Below are 25,178 nucleotides of genomic sequence, written 5' to 3' on the forward strand. Positions count from 1 at the left end.
ATTAAGTGTAATCTTATGAATAACTAGGGATGCCTCCTTGGGGTGCCACATGCTCTAAGCTAAATCGTTCTTCCTAATGTTCTCTCTCACCCAGCCCTACTCCAGAGAACATGAAGGAAACCATGTAAAAGAGTGTGGAAAAGAGGGGCAATGAAGCAGGTAGTGGCCACTCCCCCAGCCAGGTCCTGGGCATTTGGCATTCTGAATATGAAAGAGGGCTTTGCAGAAAGATGCAGCAAGTAAAAACTAGGCAGAGGTATCCAGGAGAGGGACTGGGGTTAATAAATGGGTCTGTTACAGATGAAATATACTCCTGCAAAGGGAAGAACTGGGAAGAGTAGCTTTTTCTACCTTGTGGAGAGAGACAATAGCATTAGAGGGCAAGCTAGAATTGGGTGTGTCCTGCTCATCCTTAGATGAATAAAGCTACAGGAATGGTACTGCTTCCTAAGGAAGGTATCCATAATCACTATAGTTTGAGTAGCATTAAAAACTAAAAAGAGCTCTATGTAAAATGAGAGGAGATAAAAACATGTGATCCAAATTGCAGCTTAGAAAATTTAGTGAGCCTGTGATTAAAAAAAAAAAAAATTTTTACTTGCAACATATCTTTACCATTTGGTAATTGCTAACTACATGCCAGGTTTACATATGCATATATATAAGTGTATAGATATAAACACATGTGTGTGTGTGTGTGTGTATATATATATATCCTCTAAGCCTTGTAACAATTGAGCAAGATAGATAGTATCCTCATTTTATTAATGAAGAAAACAAGAATTGGAGAGGTTCAATGACTTGCCCAAGGCCACACAGCTCTAAGTGACTGAACTAAGATTTGAAGTGTCTCTGACTCTCCACTTCACCACATTTACTTTATAGATGAGCATCACCACCTCCAAGAAACATAAAACATAAAAAGGCAATTCCTCCAGAATTAAATATATGCCAGTTTATGCTAAGTATTACCTGCTTAATGAGGGGACTCACTGAGTCAAATAATTGAGGTATCATCATTTTCAGTGATAGAGGAATATGGTTGGTAGGGAAACAATTTTTAGAAACTTCAATATACTTCATGACCGGGAGTTAAGTGCAGTTTATTTAGTCTCATCACCAACATAATTTTACCTTGTGCTAATGGATCAATTTATGGAATTTGATCTTTTCCATGACTACACTGAGCAGAATCAAAGAAATACAAATTTGAGAAATCTAGGCCCTTGACCACAAAGGTCCAAAGAGAGGATAAGAGGAAAGAGAGAAAACCCATCTTCACTGCTGGGATATCTCAATTAAACAGCTAGTTTTCAACAGTATTGGGGGGCTACTATGAGATACCCAGAGAAGAATTAAAGATGAGAAAAATAAGGTAAATTTTGAAGAACACATCATAAAATGGAGCAGAAAACTGCAGAGTCATCTATCTGGGACAAATGCCTGAGTCCCAGGCCAAGAGTCCAAGAGTGTAAGCAATAGATTGGGTTTACTAGGACTAAAGGGAAAGCAGGGATTGGGCAGCCAAGAGACTAGAGCAGAGCCCCACCCTTGGCAGGGAGCTGATGGTGTCCTCACTTGCTGGAGGACTGGGAAATGAGTTCCTCTTTAAGAGCAGCTCCTCCCATTTTGCAATAATCCCCCCTAGAGTGTTGGTTCAGGGAAGCATTTTTTCTTTCAAACTGCCCAAATATCTTGGACAAGACTTAAACCTTCAGAAGAACAGAAGATAAAGAAAAGGTAGAAAAAGAAAACAAGGATGATACTGTAATGATGTGAGAGGGAGGGGAGTGGGACTGGTAAATGGAGAAGGCGCATATGCTATATTTATACCAAATATGGCCCAAATGAGAATGACGCATAATTCAAGTAGATCGTTTTTATTTTCTGAGAATTAAGGTTATGACTTTTGTCATCCAAATCTACTTCTCTGCATGTCTATGTGATTTTGTCTAAAAAGAAAAAAACAGAGAAAAGTAATAGTCAGGTCTAAAGATATTGTCAGGAATAGGAAAAGATTAGGAAACAATTTTTTTTAGAAGAGAATGGAGGTTGAGGGTAGCAGCTAGTGGGAAGAAGTTGTTTTTAGATAAAGAGACTTGACTTTTCTTTTTAATTGAGAAGGTGAAGAATATTATTAGGGGAGAAAAGAGGGTGACTTCCTGGCATACCAAAACACAGACATAACCAGACCTTATTCCTCAAGGCTTATGTTAAAGTAGAGAGAAGAAATAAATATGTGTGTGTGTTTATATGTGTGTATGTATATGCATTTATATACATACACATATATATTTGTTTCTTCCTTCATACATACATAAATGTTTGTGGGTATAAGTGTGTGTATATGTGTTTTAGTGGTGAATCTCCTCTTTCTCCCATTTACTGTCTCTAGTACAGAGTAACTGACAAAAGGCCAAAGACAAAGAGGACAAATATTTTGCCAGATCACCAGCCTCTTAATTTTGGAGAGTTGACTGAAAACAAAGTGTTTCTTTTGGGAGGAAAAAATATTCTCTTTAGAAATTAAAGAGAAATGCAAAGTATAGTTAGATGACTAAAAAAAAGTTCTGATCTATTTTCTTTTAATATTGCTTTTCTTGGTGCAAAAACAAAGTTTCTTATTAAGCCAAAAAGTGATACCAAAAAAAAATCCAAAAATGAGTCTTCAGCAATACTGTTGCTGGAAATGTTCCCTGGGCCTTTGCACAGGCAACCATGGTGAAGAAAGTGGCCATCATTGGAGCTGGCATCAGTGGCTTGGCCTCCATCAGGAGCTGCCTGGAAGAGGGGCTAGAGCCCACCTGCTTTGAGAAGGGCGAAGACGTCGGGGGCCTGTGGAAATTCTCGGTGAGTGGGACGCCACTGCAGTAGACTGGGCAGTGAAATGGGAAGTGTGAGAGCACATTGCTTGAACACGGCCTTCCAAACAAGCTGTCATGGCAGTTACACTCACTCTATGAAGCACAACATCAGAAGCAGGTTGGAAAGTAAGTCCCTTACTTACTTCAAAAGTAAATGAGGTAGTGGGCTGGTTAGTCTCTGTGTACAGAGCTCAACTCCAATAAATCATTAATAAGTGAGCCACCTGGGGATAAAATACATGGTCAAATACTGGTTAGGTTTATGTAATGGAATTACATGAGTTATTCATTTAAAAAGCAACAGCTCTTTCCATTCTTTTGTTGGGGTTCTGGAACATCCTCTTAGCGATTCAGACCACAGATTTTAAGATTTCAGGTGCTGACTTTGGTCTTGCCAAAAACACATTAATTCATGAGATAGCTACGAGAGGAACCAAGAATAGGACACACTGATTTGAAGCTCTTCAATGACTTTTTACTTCTATGCATTTATATTAAGGACTCCGTCAGCAGACATGCTTGTAAGCTGACGTTAAATCACTTACTGTGTTGTCTGACAAGCATATCATTGGGTGTGCGGGCTGCCTTGTGCCCCCAACTCCCTCAGTGTCTCCAACCTTAGGAATGCTGTCTGGCTAAGCCTACTCCTGTTTTCTTTTTCTGATAAACCATTAACACATATGCAAACATAGGAAGATCATCAACCCTTTTTAAGCCACCATTTCCTTCTCAAATGCAAAATTAGTATTAAACTTTATACCTTAATAAAAGGTTGTATTTAAGGAGACAGTGTTGTGACAGCTCTTTAAATATTATAAAGATATGAGAATTATTCTTATTAATGTAGATATTTTCTAGGTTGTAAAGAACTCTTCAAACCATGCAGTATCTTTGATAACATTGTGGAGCCCAGCGTGTCACTGGAATGTGCTGACAGATCAGATTAGCACACTGATGAATCTTAGGGCTATTTTATTGAGCACTTTCTATATGCCAAACACCTTTCCCATTTAATTCAGTCTTTATAATAATCCTATAAGCTAGGTATGAGTTTTTCCCTTTTACAAATGAATCTGAAGCTTAAAAAGAAAAGAAAAAATGATAAATGGCTGGTAAATGGTAAGGACAAGACCCCAATTCAATCTGACTTGTCTCTCCAGCCTGAATTCTTAACCCCTTTTTAAACTGCTGGGTGACATTTCAACAAGTGGCTTATTGAGCAGGCAAGTCTTCTACACAGTGATCTTAACCAAATCCTCATATTCAAACTTACTCTGCGGACTTCCCTGATGGTTCAGTGGTTAAGAATCTACCTGCCAATGCAGGGGACACAGGTTCCAGCCCTGGTCCGGGAAGATCCCACATGCCGCAGAACAAGAAACCCCATGTGCCACAACTACTAAGCCTGAGCTCTAGAGCCAGCAAGCCACAACTACTGAGCCCATGTGCCACAACTACTGAAGTCCATGCGTCTAGAGCCCATGCTCCGCAACAAGAGAAGCCACTGCAACGAGAAGCCTGCGCACCGAAGCAAAAAGTAGCCCCCGCTTGCTGCAAGTAGAGAAAGCCCGCAGGCAGCAATGAAGACCCAACATAGCCAAAAATAAATAAATATAAATAAAAACTTACTTTGCAAAGCATTGCTGAAGACAGACACTGCTGATATAGCTTTTGAGAGCAGCTGCCTCTCTTGTTGCTCAAGGAAGACTTTAAAAATTTGAACCTAGCATCATAGAGTGATAAACTACGCAGCTGCAAATATGTGCTACTCTTCAAGAAAAAGAAAATTTACCCCAGAGGCTGGAACCTCAAACACAGAAGCTGGAGCCTTGAGACACAAATGCTTATTACCAGGTCTTGAAACCTAATGAAACTTGCCCTGCTGGATTCCAAAATTGCTTGGGACTGGTGACTCCTTTTTTCCTTCCATTTTCTTCCTTTTGGAATGGGAACATTTGTAACTGGTACCCTATGCCTGTCGCATCACTGTATTTTAGAGGAAGACAACATGTTTCCTTGTTTGGCAGGTCCAGAAATGGAGAATTTTATCCCAGGGTGAATCATACAGTCTCATTCATACCTGATTTAGATGATGAGATTTAGGACTTTTAAGCTGATGATATATAAGTGAGATTTGGGACTTGATTTGATGCTGCAATGGATTGAGACTGTGGGGATGTTGGGCTGAAGTGAATGTATTTGGCATGTGGGATAAATGTGAATCCTTAGGGGCCTGACAGTGGACTGTGGTAGGCTTTTCAAACAATGGCACCCTCAAAGATATCAGGTCCTGATTCTAGCACCTGTAAATGTTCCTAATAAAGACAAAGGATATTTACAGACGTGACTAAATTAAGAATTTTGAGATGATGAGATTATCCTGGATCATCTGGGTGGGCCCAAGATGCCATAACATAAACCCCTAAAATAGAGAGGCAGAGAGAGATTTGACAAAGATAGAAAAGAAAATGCAACCTCATCAGAAAGAGAGATTTGAAGATGCTATGTTGTGACCTTGAAGATGGAGAAAGGGGACATTAGCCAAGGAATACAGGTGGCCTCAAGATGCTAAAAGAGCCGAGGAACGCTGGCATCCACCAGAAGCTGGAAGAGACAATGATTCTCCCCTAGAGCCTCTGGAATGAACATGGTCCTGCCAGCACTTTGATTTAGGCCCAGCGATACTGGTTTCCAACTCCTGGTCTCTAGGATCATGAGGGAATAAATTCCTGTTGTTTCAAGCTGTCAAGTTTGTGGTAATTTATTACAATAGCCTCACGAAGCTAATAGAAACTAATATACTTGGTTATTCGGAGTTTCCAAACTATTTCACCTCTGTGAGAGGACTTAAAGATTGCAAATGATGTTGTGACTTGCAGTGTTTCTCAAATACCTCTAGGAGTCTGTAGCAGTATACCTAGAATTCACATCATGGGATTATATTATAAAATCAGGTTAAATTTTGTATTTTCATTATCTTTAGTTTCTAAAGACAGCACTTTACATTCTCTCAACTTTTTTTTTCTTTCAGAGAGATCCAAATATTAGCTATGTGTAAAAAGGGTAAAGTGCAGATAATTCAAACTTTTGTAGCTCTTTCCTATAGCACTTTCCTATAGCCCTTCTAGTTCTTTCTTCTAACCCCGATCTAAAGGCAAGATGATGTATTTCCCTCACCTGCTCTGATCACTGAGAAGATAAAGTATGTTGTGACTAGGATGCAGGTCTAGGGGAAAGGTCTTTCCTTCTCAGGAGTCCCCCAAACAATATGTGAGTAAACTGGATTTTGGCCTGAAGTGTCATGAATAAAGTCTGTTTTTTTCTGGGCATACAACCCATTGTTCACTTCCCCTGATTTTTTTCTAGCCTATGTATCTACTTGATCTTTAATATTTAGTCTCTCCTTGTGTTAATTATAATCACAATCAAGCTTCCTAAACTCACCCAAAGCTATGAATTCCTCCACCTCTGCATCCCAAATGCACACTAGCAGAGTCAACAACCCAAGGGAGCAGCAGAAAACTCACGTCATATTTCAAGATCACATTGCTTTCTGATGCAAACTTGGCAATTAATTACTTGTCAAGAACAAGGCCACAGCCACATTGGCTTTTGATGTGATTGGAATATTCTAGTATTATACTAAAAATTTATATTCTACGGGCCTGAAAACTTTGAGTTATATGAGCCCTAATTCTAAATTTCTAGTGTCAGTGCTTTTCATTATGAACTGGCAACTCTACATAGAGATCTACAGTTTGATCTTTCATCAGAGGGAAAACCATTTCAGATAGAAAACAATGTTAATTTTTTTAAGGAAAGAAATGTTTTTCTTTGGAGCCCCTTTTGGGTATTTAAAAAATTTTTTAACTTAATTTATTTATTATTTTTGGCAGCGTTGGGTCTTCGTCACAGTGCGCGGGCTTCTCATTGCGGTGGCTTCTCTTGTTGTGGAGCACGGGATTTAGGCGCATGGGTTTCAGTAGTTGTAGCACGCAAGCTCAGTAGTTGTGGCTCGTGGGGTCTAGAGCGCAGGCTCAGTAGTTGTGGCGCATGGGCTTATTTGCTCTACGGCACGTGGGATCTTCCCGGACCAGGGCTCAAACCCGTGTCCCCTGCATTAGCAGGCAGATTCTTAACCACTGCGCCACCGGGAAAGCCCCTATTTTGGGGTTTTACTGGCTCTTTAAATTTGAAAGTGCAATCTGAAGAATTAAACTAATGTTTACTTTGTTATTTCATTTTTTAAGGATCATAGTTTTGGTCAAATGGTAGCTTAACAACTGTTGCATCTTGTACTTTGGTCTGTCACTAGTTGATATACAACACTATAAAAAGATGAAATATGCCTTATTTTCAAGTGCCCATGGAACATTTCTAAAACTGACTCAACCAAAAAGCCTCAAAATTTTTGAAAAAATGTATAAATAAAATGAAATTCTCTGTTGCCAATACAATAAAATAGAAATTTATACCAAAATGATGGAAAATACTGCCTCCAGGAAAGTTTTAAGTTCTCTCTTAAAGATCTATTGATAAATGTTCTTCTAGAAGCTTGAGCCAATTCAATAAGATAAGCAATTGATAATAAAAAAGAGAAACTGGAAAGGAGGAAAAATTATCAGTTACTGTCTATCTGATTTTATACCATGAAGGACATCAATTGGAAAATGGTTGCAAAAAATAAGATAATACAATGAGGTTGGAACTACCAGACAAAAATCAATAGTTTATACATGTTTTAGAGTTAGCAAACTGGCTCTTTTTATACTAAAGCTGTTCTATTTGATCTATACATTTTTTAAATTTTTTGATCCATTATTTTAAAATCATGATATTTCACATAAAAATCTAGGGATATATCTTCTTTTGAAAAATTAGAAAATCAGGCAACACTGTATCTCCTCTTACTCTAATACCTGGCCTCTTTTAGGCTAAATTTGAATTCTCTGTTTCACCATATTCATTTTTGACCCATTTCTTGTAACTTCCTCTGTACTTATAGATTTTTTTTATTGGTGCTGTGTACAAACAACAATCCCTTAGAATATTTCAAACAAAAGACACACCCATTTATAAGATTTTCCATCTTTTCTTGTTCATATAGTTATACCATTCTTTTTGTTTAAGTAAACCTTCATGTTTATATTATTATAACCATGTAAATACTGTTCATTGCTATATTTTCTTTCTTAAATAACTTTTTGTTTTCACTGGAGCTAATAACTGCCTTGTGTCCTTTGTTGGTTTAATTTTATAAATGCCATTTCTAATTCAAACCCCAGGCCATCCCACAGAATTCTCTCAACATGTTTAAACACACAAGGTGTTTCACCAGCTTAATTCTTCTCTCAACTATCTCTTAAAGATACTCTTTCAGATTGTCTTCCTTCTTTTCCCTAGGCTAGCTACACTGCTTTACCCTAGGTAACCCTATTTTCTGGAAACCTTATCTTTCTACTATTTTGCTTATTCTCTCATTTTAGTAGACTATATGAGAGTACATCCTCAGTAGCTTTCTGAAAAATTATATATGTGAAGTAAAAGATTGTAGACTTTGAATGTCTTAGAGTATCATTATTTGATCCAGATTCCCAGCTGATTAGATCTAGTCTTAGCTTTCACCTTTCTTTGGTCTGTTAAGTCAGTTATCACTCATGCATCTATGTTCTACTTTCAAAATATTGTTGCTATTTCTTGTTTACTTTTACTTTCTTTTCTTTTTTTTTCCTTGTGGGTTCATACCTCTGATACCTTTACAGTAATTTTAGTGGCAAAAGAGTTAAATGCATCTACATAATCTTTCATGTTTAATCAGAAGTCTGGATTACTTTAGTAATCAAAAATAAATAAATAAAGCTACTTCCATAAATAACCAAGGTTTGGTTCTTTGTTGAACACTTGCCCCACAAAAAATTTATATTTGAAAATGCAATTTATGACTCTATAGTCATTCTCTTATGAACTTCTTATATGATCAACTTAAAAGAATCAGTCTATAAACATGGGCTCTGAGATACACTATAATACCAAATAGGAACAGTGAGATGTTCATGACATATTTTTGTGTTTTTTTTCTTTTTTAAGCAAGTCACAAATGATGTGGTTAGCTGATGCTGCTACTCCTCTCTCATTAATCATGGCCTTTTCGGAATCCAAGAAAAACTGAAGACCAATCAGCTCAGCATTGCTAGGGGGACTGACTGAATATTATCCTGAAGCAACCAAAGTTGCAAAAGCACCTCAAACCTGTCTCAAAGGTTTGCATCATTTTTATTATATGAAACTCCTCCCTTGTAATTACATTACATAATTTTCCCCAACTTTGGCTTGCTCCAAAACCCTACCTTTGGCCTTGTATTAGTTTTCTATTTCTGCGTAGCAAATTACCACAAACTTTAGCAGCTCAGAACAACACTTATTTATTACTCTCAGGTGTACAGATCAGAAGTACAGCATAGTTCAGCTAGGTTGTTTGCTTAGGGTTTCACGAGGTCAAAAATAAGCTGCTAGCTGGGCAGGGTCCTTATCTGGAGGCACAAGGGAAGAATCTGCACCCAAGTTCATAAAGGGTGGTGACTGAATTCAGTTCCTTGCTGTGGTAAGATTAAGGTCTTTGTTACCTTGCTGGCTGTAAGCTGGGATTCCTCTCAGCTCGTAAAGGCTGCTAGTATTCCTTGGCATATGGCACCCTCCATCTTCAATGCCAAGAACAACAAGCTGAATCCTCCTCATACTTTGAGTGATATGATATTTACAGGTTTCACCCAGACTCAGAGGGCAAATGACTGTACAAGGCTGAGGAGCACTAAGGGTCACTCTTAAAATTCTGTCTACCAAATGCCTCATGCTATAAGTTGAGGGAAAGTCATGAAGCATGTCAGCGAACCCCAAAACTCTCACTCTGTCCTGGGAGATCCTCTCCCATTTTCTCCTATGAGTTCTTGATATTTTGCAGTGTTTTGTCAGTAAGTAATACTAGACTACTAGGTGTTCAGGTCACTCGTTTATGTCTAGCATAAATAGGACAACAGACAAATATCCAGAATTACACAGAAAGAAGCATAAAAGCATTCTAAAACACAAGGAGTACCCCCAGTTGGCACAGCTTAATCTCTAGGTCTCTTTTGGATCAATGCTCAGCCTTTCAGGTCCCCTCCCTGCCCCTCAGCTCTTTCCAAAATTGTATCTGGGCTTATGGAGAAGGAGAACTTAAATGACCTTGGGGTAAAGGGAAGCCAAAGTTTCCCAGATTCAAACACAGGTCTTGGGACTGTCCTCTGGCCGCTCTGATCTCCTGATGTTTCTATTCTATTTGGCTACCATTCACACTCATCCTTCAAGAGGATAAGACAGCAGTTGATGAACCTGGAGACTGTCCTCTCTTAGCTTAATCAGGAGCCACTGAATCTCCTTGCTGAATAGACCTCACTTGCCAGGTCCAGTTTTCTCACTGAGTCCCTGACCCAAGTGGTCCACTCTGCATCTCTCCTGAAATGTCGCTTAGCTTCCTCCATGGCAACTCTCTGGTAAACTACGTACTAAGATTCTCAGATAATTTCTGCATCCCTGTTGGGAGCAAGCAGGAACTCCTATGTTTTGTTCAAACTGAATGGGTTCAAGAGAGCTAAACTAAGGTTCTACCTCTTCCTAATCATTGCTACTTGACTTTCCCTGTGTCAACCTCCCCCTACCCAGGTTGGTTCAGGGGGAGGCTTTGATATCTATTCTGATATCTTACCAGAATTTCAAATGTGAAAACAAAAGCCCCTCTTCCCTCAGTGTTCCCCTCAATCTATCTAACAGGAGGTTATGTTAATTTCAGAATTCCAGAATAAAGCTTAGGACTTAAGTAATCCACCATTACCCCTTTTTCTGCCTCTATTCTCCTTTCTCCTTACCCAGTTCCTTTAAACCAATGTTTTTCAAACTGGAAATTATGACTCATTAGTGTGCTATGATATAAATTAATGAATCAATCTGCATGTTTAAATGGAATGTATAGAAAGTATGTGTGCAACTCAACTTGTTGAAAATGATTTATTTCATAAAACTTTTGTCCCCACTGTGTGTGTGTTTGTGTGTGTGCACGCACTGGGTTGCAATATAAAATACATTACTAACTATAGGGTATGGGCAAAAACATTTGAAAACATTTACATAAGAAAATATCATGATCTAATCCACCAGAACTACCTCATGACATGCTAAAGGAAATTTTTTTCATTGTGGTAAATAAACCACAATAAAGATTTGCTGTTTAACCACTTTAAAGTGCATAGTTCTGTGGCATTAAGTTAATTCACATTACTGTGCAATCATACCACCATCCCTCTCCAGAACATTTTTAATCTTCCCAAAGTAAAATAATACAGAAATTAAACAATAACTCTCAATTCCCTCCTCTCCCTGGTCCCAGGCAACCACCGCTCTTTCAGTCTCTATAAATGTGATCACTCAGGGTACCTCAGCTAAGTGGAATTATACAGTATTTATCTTTTTGTGACTGGCTTATTTCATTTAGCATATGTCCTCAAAGTTAATGCCTATCACAGCATATGTCAGAATTTCCTTTCTTTTTAAGGCTGAATAATACTCCACTGTATGTATATATCACATTTTGTTTGTCCATGCTTATGTGCTGACACATTGAAATCATGCATGGGTGAATTTTGGAAAATATCTATCACTGTATTTAATGGCTAAAAGGAATAAAATTATTCCAGTCACATGTTCTTTAAAGGACATGATGAAATTCAGAATTTGTTTCCCTTAGAAAAGCAAAGATGTTAAGAAAGATATATTTTTCCACATTCTAAGTTCCTTTGATTATCATCAAATTGTTTAAGCGAAGTTAATTTATGCCTCATCTTATTTCACTTACTTGTGGGTAAAGGCCGACTGAAAATGAGTGGTAATTATTTGGAACTGGCCCTGACCGTGATAAGTATACTCATTCACAAACTCTCTTCCATTTAAAACCATACTTTCACAGGACCATGCCGAGGAAGGCAGGGCCAGCATTTATCGGTCAGTCTTTACCAACTCTTCCAAAGAGATGACATGTTTTCCAGACTTCCCTTTTCCTGATGACTTTCCCAACTTTATGCATAACAGTAAGCTCCAGGAATACATCACTGCGTTTGCCAAAGAAAAGAACCTCCTGAGATACATTCAACTTAAGGTAAGATATTATCAAGAAATTAATTCAGGGCATTACTGTGAGGAATTTTCTTTTTATTAGTAGATTCCCATTAGTTCCTTTCAGTGTCTCTTTCTTACTTGTCAACGTTTTTAACAATGTGGCTTCTCTGACCCTAGATTTAGAGAATACACATTCTTCTCAAGAATACGTAGGAAATTTACAAAACTTGACCACATTCCATTAATTTAAGAACTCTTTTTTCTAAACAATTTATGGTTCAAAAAAGAAAATGCAATGGAAATTTTAAAATATTTAGAGCTGAATGATAATTTAAATTCTACATATCGGTATTTGTGGGAAGCAGAGAGAGCAAAACTCTCATGAAAATTATAAGCTTAAATGCTCATATTAGAAAATAAGCTGGGGCTGGGGCTGCTTTCTCCTTTTAGGCTCTGAAACTCCCCCTCCATCCAGTCTAATTTCTCCACTGGTGAGGAGCCTTCCCAAGGTGTGGGAACCTTTCCTCCTTCACAGCTCCCTCCCCAGGCTGCAGGCACAATCCTGATTCCTAAGGTTTTTCGGGTAATCCTTACACACACTAAAATTTGAGAAGAACTTATGCTCTGAATATAGACAACATCTTTCATTTTAAGACAATAATGTTAAAAATAAAATGGCTATTGAAATACTTTAGGAAATGTTGTTACTACAAAAATTATTGGCCACCAGATTATTTACTACATGTGCTACATGCCTCTTGTAAACTATGATTCAATTCACTGTCATAGCTCCGAAAGGAATCACTCTTCTACTGCAGAAAATTCTGGTCATACACAAGGAACCATGTGGGGATAAAAAACATACAGACCATTTAATGTTTTGAATTATTCTGAAGGAATTTTGAATTTGTAATATGTACCTTCATAATGAATTAAGTATTTTTCCTAAGACACTATTAAAGATTTTTTTCATCCTATTTGATCAAGTCGGTGCCAAACCTACCTGTTAGCATAGAAAACAAGAAGGCTATCTTTCTGTTTCTCTTAGACACTTGTATCCAGTGTAAATAAACGTCCTGATTTCTCAGTCACTGGCCAATGGGACGTTACCACTGAAAAGGATGGTAAAAAAGAATCAGCTGTCTTTGATGCTGTAATGATTTGTTCTGGACATCATGTGTACCCCAACCTACCAAAAGAGTCCTTTCAAGGTAAGGCCAAAATTTAGGGTGCCATCTACAAATCTGACATGAATGAATAACCTTGATAATGTCTTTCTTACATATATAAAAGTACAATTTATAAAAGTACACATTAAATTAAAATATGCTTCTATTGTATCTAACATACCTGGTGTGCTAAAATTCCAGATTACTGCAACTATATTCACCCACAAGATCTGTTACAGCAGCTTTTAAATGAAAAGATTCATATGTTTCCCACTTTTCACTCAGGTCTACAACTTTTTAAAGGCAAATGCTTCCACAGCTGGGACTATAAAGAACCAGGAATATTCAAGGGGAAGCGAGTCCTGGTGATTGGCCTGGGGAATTCAGGCTGTGATATTGCCTCAGAACTCAGCCACACAGCTGAACAGGTACGCCTCCCAGATACTAAGGGAGTTCTTTAAAGGGACAGACACACTATTTGAAAGGTGTGATAACAAAACGGGAGAAGAGCAGGGTGCCTGATAGGAAGACTAAGTAGTGTTTCATGTAGCTCAACTTCCCTGGTAACTTGTGAAATTTTAAATAGCTTGTATGGCAAACGCAGAACATCAGCAAGGAGTGATGTTGTCATTCAACAATCTTCTTCTTTGGGACATTTAGTGTCTAACATGTGTCCAGTAAATTCCTCCGAAACTAGTGGGATCATTTTGGGATCATCAGATAAGCACTAGAAGAAATATGACTAGAATTCAGTTATTGGTCATCAACACCAGAGAAGATTTGATTAAAATATGAAAATTTGCCTGGAGGAGTATGACAGAGTGTTGATCCTTAGATGTAGATTATAATGCAGGAAGTTTATTTGGGAGAGCTCCCTGGATGAATACCTCTGAGGGAAGGGAAAGAAGTTTTCCTTCACTTACTCTGAAGCTAGGATAATCCTTTAGAATTGTCTCTAGTTGACGTGAGAGGCTGGGCCTTTATATCCTCCCATTAACCAGTCACTGAATGCAGGGAATCCAAAAAGAGTATTAAGTTACCAAAGTAACTGCCAAAGAGGGCTGACAGCTGAGGGTTGCCTTCTGGCAACACTCCCAGAAGCTGTTATAATAACTCCATTCCTAAAGGCAGATCTGGGGGATATATCACAATATCCAGTACAAATGGTCACCACTTTAATGGCTGAAATGGTGTTTTTTAAGGTCATCGTCAGCTCCAGAAGTGGCTCCTGGGTGATGAGCCGGGTCTGGCATGGTGGCTATCCATGGGACATGATGTTTATCACTCGATTTGAAACCTTCCTCAACAACAACTTACCAACAGTCATCTCTGACTGGTGGTATGTGAAGCAAATGAATGCAAGATTCAAGCATGAGAACTATGGCTTGATGCCTTTAAATGGGTAAAGTAGAGTTAAACATGATATGCCTACTTTTTATTTCAGTGTCAACAACCCTAATGTGTGTTGTAACCCCTAAACAAATCAAAGTGAAGTAATCACCTCTCACTTTTCAGAGGATCAAGAATTGCAAAAGTTAGGGGTATTTTCCTATTCACAATCCTCCTTACCAGATTTGCACAGCTGCAAAGTTATATAATATCAATACCTCAGGAATTAGTCCCTAGAGTTATGATAATAGTAGTCAACATGTTTTAAGCCCTTAGTACATGTCAGAGTCTCTGACACGCATTATCTCCCTTTATTCTCACAACAACTATGAGGATGGCTCTGTTACAATCTTCATTTCAGAGACGAGAAAACTGTGGTTCAATGTAGTTAACTTTACCAAAGCCGCACAGCCAGGAAGTTAAAGCCATGTCCAGATTTGCTGACTCTAGAGTCCCTCGCTCTTAGCCACCTTGCTCTACTGCCTCTTTCTTAATGACAAAGTTAAGCAAAGCAAAACTTTCCCTGTGCTTCGCTCTCAACACCTGCCCCTTAATGGAGCCCTCACACTGAACTATGGCCACAATGTTTACATCTTCAGCCTCCTCCTCACTCTCTCCTATAACATCCCCCAAGCCAGTCACATGATAAGAAATTACTTTGACGTGGGTGAAAAACCCGTTATAAGCTGTTTACATCAAAGTTAATTCATTAATTCAACAAATATTTATTAAGCATTTATTATGTGCCAGGACCTGTGTTAAATCCTGTGGATATAGCAGTGAACAAACACATAAAATCCCTGTCCCACATTCTAGTAGTGGGAAACAGACAATAAACAAATAGCAGAAAATCATACGATGACATGTATCAGGGAGGAAAAACAAAGCAAGCAAGGGTAACAGGGAGTGCCATCAGGACAATTTTAAACACTCCGCAGGGGAGGTCTCACTGAGAAAACTTTTAAGCAAATCCCTGAAACAGATAAGAAAATGAGCCATGAGGATATCTGGAGAAGAGTATTCTGGACAATGGGAACAGCTAGGACACCACCTCTTCAGGGGTATGACTGGTATGTTCAACAAACTACAATGAGCTGCTCTTCCTGGAGAAGAGGGCTCTGGAGAGTAGCAGGAAATGAAACTAGAGACATCAAAATAGCCAGTTGACGTTGGGTCTTGTAGGCCACTGTAAGGAGTCTGGCCTTTACTCTGAATACAGTGGGAAGACATTGCAGGCATCTGAGTAAACTGAAGACAAAATCTAAGTTAATTTGAAGAGATCACTTTGGCTTTTATGGTCATCACTCATTATAGATGGGTGGGTCAAGGAAGGAAGTGGAAACACTGGGTAAGAGGCTATTGTCAAAGAGTGTTGTTCCTATGTTTTCCTCTAAGAGTTTACATTCTCTGATATAAATCAAAACAAGATCTTTTTAGACCCACCTCCTAGAGCAATGGAAATAAAAACAAAAATAAACAAACGGGACCTAATGAAACAAAACCTTTTGCACAGCAAAGGAAACTATAAACAAGATGAAAAGACAACCTTCAGAATGTGAGAAAATATTTGCAAATGAATCAATGGACAAAGGATTAATCTCCAAAATATATAAACAGTTCATGCAGCTCAGTATTAAAAAAGCAAACAACCCAATCAAAAAATAGGCAGAAGACCTAAATAGTCGTTTCTCCAAAGAAGACATACAGACGGCCAAGAGACACATGAAAAGCTGCTCAACATCACTAATTATTAGACAAATGCAAATCAAAACTGCAATGAGGTATCACCTCACACCAGTTAGAATCAGCATCATCAGAAAATCTACAAACAACAAATGCTGGAGAGGGTGTGGAGAAAAGGGAACCCTCCTGCACTGTTGGTGGGAATGTAAATTGATACAACCACTATGGAGAACAGTATGGAGGTTCCTTAAAAAACTAAAAATAGAATTACCATATGACCCAGCAATCCCACTACCTGGGCATATACGCAGAGAAAACCATCATTCAAGAAGACACATGCATCCCAATGTTCATTGCAGCACTATTTACAATAGCCAGGTCATGGAAGCAACCTAAATGCCCATCGACAGGCAAATGGATAAAGAAGATGTGGTACATATATACAATGGAATATTACTCAGCCATAAAAAGGAATGAAACTGGGTCATTTGTAGAGACGTGGATGGACCTAGAGACTGTCATACAGAGTGAAAGTCAGAAAAGAGAAAAACAAGTATCGTATATGAACGCATATATGTGGAATCTAGAAAAATGGTACAGATGAACCGGTTTGCAAGGCAGAAATAGAGACACAGATGTAGAGAACAAATGTATGGAAGCAGGGGTGGTGGTGGTGGTAGTGGAATGAATTGGGAGATTGGGATTGACATGTATACACTAATATGTATAAAACATAACTAATAAGAACCTGCTGTATAAAAAAAATAAATTTAAAAAAAGAGGCTATTGTCAAAAATCCAGATGAGAGGGGTAGGTGGCTTGAGCTATGATCGTCAGTGCTCAGAAGTGGTCAGATTTTGGATACAGTTTGAAGGTAAACCCAAACAGGATTTTCTGTTAGATTGAATGTGAAACAGATGTGAAAGCAAAAGAAGGGTCAAGGATGTCTTCCAGACTTTTGATCTGAGCAAGAGGGCAAGGATGGAGGTGACATCTATTGAGACGTGGAAAACCATGGGAGGAGCAGAAATTTAGTTTTAAACGTATCAAAGTTGGAATGTCTATTCGACATTCGCACAGAAAAATGTGGAAAAGCAGTGGGATACACAAGACAGAAGAGACATCCAAACCATAAGTTTAAAATGTGAACTGAAACAACAACAACAACAATAGAAATATGGACTGGTCGGAATATAGATAGTACTTAAAGAAAAGAAAACTAGATGACGTCTCTTGAAGAATAAATGGAGATGGAGAAAACAAAAGGTATGAGGGCTGAGTCCTGGGGCACATCATCATTTAGAGGTCAGGAAGAGGAGAAGAATTCATCAGGAGACACTGAGAAAGAAGAGTGAGGTAGGTAGAAAGGAATCAAGAGTGAGTGATGACCTGAAAGTAAAATGAAGACAGTGTTTCATGGAGAAGGACACCATCAAGTGTGTCAAATGCTGCTAGTAAGTTGAGTAAAATGAGGAGTGAGAGTAGACCATGGGATCTGGCAGCTTGAAGATCCTGGTGGCCTTGACAAATGAAGTTTCAACATGGCAGTGGGTTTAAGATAAATGGCAGGTAATTGGAGCAGTTGAATCCAGCCTTTTTCCAATCAGCATTCCAACCAATCTCATTGTCTGGCTCAGTTTCCTCCCCAGTGGAGTCTACCTATGGCTCTCTCACAGCTCTCACCGTCCTGTAAGAACAAAGTCTTTTCCTTCAACACTATTCAGTTCACCCCTAAGTTCAGATTTATGTGCACTCACTAGAGATGTTACTTAATAAAAAGTAATCAGAAGCTCTCTCTTTCCAGGTTTCCAGGGGCCTCTTCCTTCTCCTGGCCTTATTTAAATTCCTAGATGCTCCCTCCCTCACCTGACTTTAGCCTTTGTCTGCACAGGGCTCACACTTCACATTTTATGATAGAACCTGACTGCAGTCTTCCCACCTTTAGCTTCCTTCCACCTATTTGATCTTCTTTACACCACGATGACCACTTTCGAGTATGCTATGTTAGGAATAATGGCTAACATTTCGAGCACTATGTACGTGCTACAAACTATGCCAAATTCTTTATATTACTTAGGTCTCCCAATGACCTGCGGTAGGTATAACTTTACTGCCACTCCAGATGAGAAACATGAGGCAAGAGAAATTAAGAAACCTTAATTTGATCAAGGTTCACAGTTGATAAGTAGCAAAGAAAAAAATTTAAAGACCCAGGTACTCTGACTTTAAAGAGTTTTTCCTGATATAGGTTTTAACAGGGGAAAGGGCCTGGGTGCTTATTCTGGGATTTAGAGAGAGCTCTGTGGAAAAGAAGAGAAAGATCACAGGAAATAGAGAAGGGATCGGCAAAGAAAACAACTTCTCTTACTCCACAATGTTGCCTTACATCAGTTTTGTTCTTCAACCATATTGGTGACACCCCATGGCACATTACAAAATCTTGAGTCGTTTTCTCCTTCCCTACTAATTAACTATTAACAATCATTAATTAATTATTATGGACCAATAAAAGAAACAGGAAATGTTACTGTTCTAATGGTCATCTCTGTTTTCCATACAGCACTCTGAGGAAAGAGCCCGTGTTCAATGATGAGCTCCCGGCTCGCATTCTATGTGGCACTGTGACCATTAAGCCAAATGTGGAGGAGTTTACAGAGACTTCGGCCATTTTTGAGGATGGGACAGTGTTTGAGGCCATTGACTGTGTCATCTTTGCAACAGGCTATAGTTACGCCTACCCCTTCCTTGATGACTCCATCATTAAGAGCAGAGACAACGAGGTCACCTTATTTAAAGGCATCTTCCCACCTTCACTGGAGAAGCCAACCATGGCAGTGATTGGCCTTGTCCAGTCCCTTGGAGCTGTCATCCCCACAACTGACCTGCAGTCTCGCTGGGCAGTACGAGTAATAAAGGGTAAGGAGACAAAGAAGCTCATTGATGGGAAAGATGGAAGCCAATGAGAATGGCTTTGAGTCTTTGTGAAAACAATAATCCTAATAACAAGGGACAAATCCTAGGTCCCATCCAGTTTCCAGAATCTATAATTCTACATTTTTAGTACTATATTTTATAAGCAATTTAAAATATATTACATTGGATTGTCATAAACAACAGTACAAGATATTATTCAAAGAGTAGTTTGTGATTAATAACTCCTTAGAACTGTTAATTACCCAAGACCTTTCATTAAACTTGAGAACACCAGAGATTCTCATCTTAAATGCATGACAACTTTATAAAATTAAGATTTCAAAACTCAATAGAATGACATTTCTTGAAAGGTTAATAAAAGATGTTTCAAAGCCAATATCCAGCCAACTCTAAACATCCACAGTCATGAAAAAAATTTATCATTGCTAGAGAGGAAGTGGATTTCCTGCTCTATTTTCTTCCCTGCCATGGATCATTAGAAGCAGAAAGCACTTGGTGTGGTAGACAGTCAGTCTCTAAGGAATACTAAATCCCTGTATTTTAAAAAGAAAAAGGAAACAACAAACTTGATTGGGGCCAAGCAAAGAAGGCAGACAGCATCATCCAGCCCTAGGCACTGGGATCAGATTCACGCTAAGCTTTAAATGCAGTCCTGGGCCAATTCAGATAATAAGACCAAACAGGACCATTGTTAAAGAACAAATAGAGATGTCAAAGTTTAGTGTGCAAAGTTTAGTTGGTCTTAAAGGTATGAAAATTATGGATAAGGAATGTTAGCTGGTCTGCTTCCTTTGAAGCCACATCTAAGGCTTCCAGTCCTACCTGACTTGCTGGGGTTTACATGTTCTTTTATACTGGTGGTTGGAACCTGCAACTACATAGCCTGCATCATCGCCCACCACCAGGCTACTATCCACATCATTACAGTCCTTCATATCAGTGATCTCTCTGAATCTCCTTCACTCCCCGGTCCCCAAGCAGAGATGTGTTGCAGGATGATGTTACTTCAGTGAGGCAGCAGCCAGGAAGGTGAGGGCATGAAATTCTACTTAGAAAGAGCTAGGCTCAGGGTCCAGGTTCAATGAGACTGGCATTAAAATGTGGGCCACTTACTCTCTGTGTGGACAAGAGTTGTAACCTGGGCTCTAAAGAAAGGAGACAAGGCAGATACCCAATCAACAGAGAACTGATGCACAAGGCAAAGACTCAGTCTTGGGGGAAATGGAAGATAAGGCAAACAATCCAATTTGGGGGAACCAGGCTACCAGGACAGAGGGGTCAGCTACAAGCAGCCCAATGGCAATGGCTGGTAGGCTACAGAATATAGCCTCTTCTCCATCTCTCCTCCTGCCCAAGGACAGAATGAGTTCCGAGGTTTGAAACAAGGCCATGTCTACAGACTGTTCACAAGATCCTGCCTATAAGGATTTCTGGAATAGGGAGTTAGGCAAGTCATTGTAAGTCTTGAGCAATCAGAGATAGGCTGGGAATTCTAGTGTGGTTCCAGGTGATCCCAGAATTGCCAAAGAAACCACACTAATTTGAAGCATCTCTGGGTACAAAAGTTTGGGTCTAGATTTCAGAGAATTCTGTAAATTGATGCCAGAAAGAGCCTGAAATCTTGAGGCAGCCCCAACTCAGATTTGGTCTCCTGGGACTTCCCTATATCCTTGGTGACTTATGGACAGTACATATCCTCAGTCTCATTCAGGAGCTATTGGCTTTTCAGAGAGAACCTTGCGGCTTCACTAAATTCTCTACCTTATCTGCTGGAAATTCCCTTTCCTGGCAAAGCAAGATAACTTCCTATGAAGATTTTTTTTCTTAAATCTTAAAAAAGAGATGCCTATTTACCTTTGGCTATAATTTATTAGATAACATACTTAAAAATAAAGCTGAGAGATTAGAATATATAATCTAATATTTTGAAACTGATTTTTTAAATCCGATAACTGGTTTAAGTACAAAGATACAAAGATAAAAAATTATTTGGGTAATGGCTTTTAATTATTGTGACGAGTATCATCACTGAGAAGATTGGGAATGACCTGTATGTTTGTCTCAAAATTTTATTTTGCTAGACAGTGACAAAAAATTTGGAAATACTAATGTGATTCATAACTCACTATTAAAAAGGAAACAATGCAAGCTGGTCCTGCGCCAGACTTATTTAACTACTATCATGTCTTTCCCTTTTTATAGGAACTTGCACTTTGCCTTCTGTCAAGGACATGATGAATGATATTGATGAAAAAATGGGGAAAAAGCTCAAATGGTAAGAGCAGCTATTGTAAAGGAGATGTAGAATTTTCATAGAAAAAGCAGAATTTGTGAATACTTGGGACTGTTTTAGTTTTAAATGGCCCTGAGTGAGGTCATTACGGAGACAGCTATGAGCTAAATTCAGCCATTCAACAAATATTTACATCCAGGATCTATTTTGCACCTGATACCCCACTAAATCCTGTTTTAACCCTCCATAGCTCCTGCAGTATGCCATAGAAAGGAAACCCAGAAAGATTAGAAGTTAGAGGAGTTTGGGAACATGCGGATGTGGACTTCAATTTTCTAGCCCATAAATCCTCTAAGATGTAAAGGATGCCTTCCAACAGATGGCTCTAATAAAATGAGAACTAGTCAGAAGAACCGGGCTCCAGTCCTACCTCTGTCACTAATTAGCTCGGTGGCCATGAAGTAATAACCTCACTTGAGCAAGAGACAATTTACCTACTTGTAAATGTGAATAAAAATGCCTTTCTCAGCTGCCTTGCCGTGTTGTGGAATGTCCAAATGAGATCAGTATGAAAGTCCTTTAGTAACAACTACAAAGTACAGGATAATGAGCAATAGTCCCCTTACCAACACAAAGGATAGATGCTGATTCCCATGGATAAAAAGGTGTGAGGCATTCTCCCTGTTCTTGTTCCTATACAAAGCGTGGATGACCACAGTCTTGTTTCCTCTCCCGCCCCTAGGTTTGGCAAAAGCAATACCATACAGACGGATTATATCGTTTATATGGATGAACTTGCCTCCTTCATTGGGGCAAAGCCCAACATCCCATGGCTGTTTCTCACAGATCCAAAGTTGGCCTTGGAGGTTTACTTTGGCCCTTGCAGCTCGTATCAGTTTAGGCTGGTGGGCCCGGGGAAGTGGCCAGGAGCCAGAAATGCCATCCTGACCCAGTGGGACCGGACGTTGAAACCCACGACGACAAGAATTGTTGGGAGTCCTCTGAAGCCTTGCTTATTTTGCAGTTGGTTCAGGCCCGTTCTTATTTCTGTTCTGTCAATTGCTGCTTTCCTTGTGTTGTTCTAAATCATCATTCCATCTAGGATTCTGCAAGTTACTAACACTACCTGGGAAGAAACTTTGCTATTTAAAAATTAGGAATTGCACACCTCCTACTTTCCTATTTAGCAGGCATTAGTCAGTAAGACAGTACTATTTCTAGGCCTTTAAATAAGCCCCTGTAAGAATCATGTCAGGATCTAAAGAACATTAATCAAATCTCTTCAGGTTCCACTAACATTTCATAATTCCATAACATTTCCATAACATTTCATAATTACATATATGCTCTTTATCTCTAACCTAAATCATCTCCTGAAACATTTGACATGATTCCTTTTCTCCTTAAACAACGTTTGAAATATGTATTTCAAATCTAAACAAAGAACAGATTAAGCAGAGTAGCTGCAATATGATAGTCCCAGCCTACTTCTACAAACTATTTGCAGTGGATCAAGGGGAGAATTTGGCTATTATATTCTATTTCTGTCCTCCAGGCGATTCCTCCTGTCCCCTGGCCAAGAAACATAGCATGGAGACCCCATTTATAATGAAAGTTAGCAAGAAGTAACTCATTTTATTTAGATTCTCAATAAGGAACCAACTTTCCAACATGTAGCAGCAAAATAATGACAACAATAACAATAATAATGAGTAGAGCACCAAATATGCCTTTTAACTGAATGGACGGTCTTTTAAAAAATTAAATATTTAGCCAAAGCTATGACCCAAGCCTAATAAAACCTGATACGGATCATATAAAATTATATACCCTTATAGAATGGGGTGCCAGAATAAATCTAAAATTTTATTTTTTTAAGTATTATTACATGTTACAGTTAAATTTTGATAGCTAAAGATTTTCAAGTTTGACATTATGGAGCAGATAAAATAATCTGTCAGCATCACCAGCCACCAGAGGGCTCTGCATGTTGTTAAACTCCATATTTCTTACTACACCTTCATTTCTTTTTTTTTTCCCCAAACAGACTTTATTTAAAAAAAAAAAAAAATCTTGTGCTATACTTGGTTATAAAGGGGCAGTCACAAATTTGGGGGGAAATACCATTTTATCTTTCTTATTCATTATTCCTTTCTCTATTATGCTTCTTTAGACGAAATACTCCTTACAAAATCCTGGAATCCATACTCCTTATGAAATACTCCTTACAAAATGTCTAACTGAAGCCATTAGAGCAACAAGAGGAGAAGGAGATCACATTTTTCTCTAACACTTTCTTCCTTTCTTTTTTTTTTCAATTCTCTTGATATTTTAATCTTTGGAGCTAAGATATATTATGGATGTTGTACACAACTTTAAATCGTTCCCTTTTCCTTATTGTTTAAGGTAGCAAAATAATATTCTGCTTTTAAGGTCTTCTCACAGATGTGAAGTATTCCCAAATATTCCCAAGTGAAACAGAACTTTTCTTGAAACCCTGTGGCCCAAATGGAATCAAGCAAACAAATTAAATACAGCACATAAAATTTATTTTGTTTCATGTTATAAATGCTAGTATGCAAAATAAATTGAAGATTAAAATTGATATGATACAGTTTCTTTTATTCTTCTTATGATTCTTTAAGTTTTTGTAAACATTAATTGGCTCATTAATATTCTTCCTAAACTACTGTAGCCAACATACTCTCTTAATAGTCCTATTAACATCTATCTATTCCCATACTAAACTGAACTATTATCAATGTCTTAATTACTTTGGTACATAACAGTAATTCTCAATCATTCGATTCCACATGTTACTCTGATAAGACTAAATATGTGTGTGTGTGTGTGTGTGTATTTCAACTGACACACAATTTGAACAGATGAAGCACAAAAATAAAGGGGCAAATTTGGGGGGAAATACCATTTTATCTTTCTTATTCATTATTCCTTTCTCTATTATGCTTCTTTAGACGAAATACTCCTTACAAAATCCTGGAATCCATACTCCTTATGAAATACTCCTTACAAAATGTCTAACTGAAGCCATTAGAGCAACAAGAGGAGAAGGAGATCACATTTTTCTCTAACACTTTCTTCCTTTCTTTTTTTTTTCAATTCTCTTGATATTTTAATCTTTGGAGCTAAGATATATTATGGATGTTGTACACAACTTTAAATCGTTCCCTTTTCCTTATTGTTTAAGGTAGCAAAATAATATTCTGCTTTTAAGGTCTTCTCACAGATGTGAAGTATTCCCAAATATTCCCAAGTGAAACAGAACTTTTCTTGAAACCCTGTGGCCCAAATGGAATCAAGCAAACAAATTAAATACAGCACATAAAATTTATTTTGTTTCATGTTATAAATGCTAGTATGCAAAATAAATTGAAGATTAAAATTGATATGATACAGTTTCTTTTATTCTTCTTATGATTCTTTAAGTTTTTGTAAACATTAATTGGCTCATTAATATTCTTCCTAAACTACTGTAGCCAACATACTCTCTTAATAGTCCTATTAACATCTATCTATTCCCATACTAAACTGAACTATTATCAATGTCTTAATTACTTTGGTACATAACAGTAATTCTCAATCATTCGATTCCACATGTTACTCTGATAAGACTAAATATGTGTGTGTGTGTGTGTGTGTATTTCAACTGACACACAATTTGAACAGATGAAGCACAAAAGATTTTTTTCACTCCCAGTTTCGTCTAGAAATTCTTACCAGTTCTTAAAAGTGCATAGTCAG

General features: G+C 38.2%; 1 protein-coding gene across 1 annotated transcript; it reads left to right on the forward strand.

The window, feature by feature from the left end:
• Positions 1-2,718: 2,718 nt before the first annotated feature.
• On the forward strand, positions 2,719-22,501 carry FMO3 (flavin containing dimethylaniline monoxygenase 3). Its single transcript, XM_007458137.1, has 8 exons — positions 2,719-2,850; positions 11,860-12,048; positions 13,057-13,219; positions 13,463-13,605; positions 14,380-14,579; positions 18,810-19,165; positions 21,386-21,458; positions 22,159-22,501. Exons 1-8 carry the CDS (start codon positions 2,719-2,721, stop codon positions 22,499-22,501), a joined length of 1,599 nt encoding a protein of 532 aa, XP_007458199.1.
• The last annotated feature ends 2,677 nt before the right edge of the window (positions 22,502-25,178 follow it).

This window comes from Lipotes vexillifer, unplaced genomic scaffold (genome assembly GCF_000442215.2).
Source record: "Lipotes vexillifer unplaced genomic scaffold, Lipotes_vexillifer_v1.1 scaffold189, whole genome shotgun sequence".
NCBI lineage: Eukaryota > Metazoa > Chordata > Mammalia > Artiodactyla > Lipotidae > Lipotes > Lipotes vexillifer.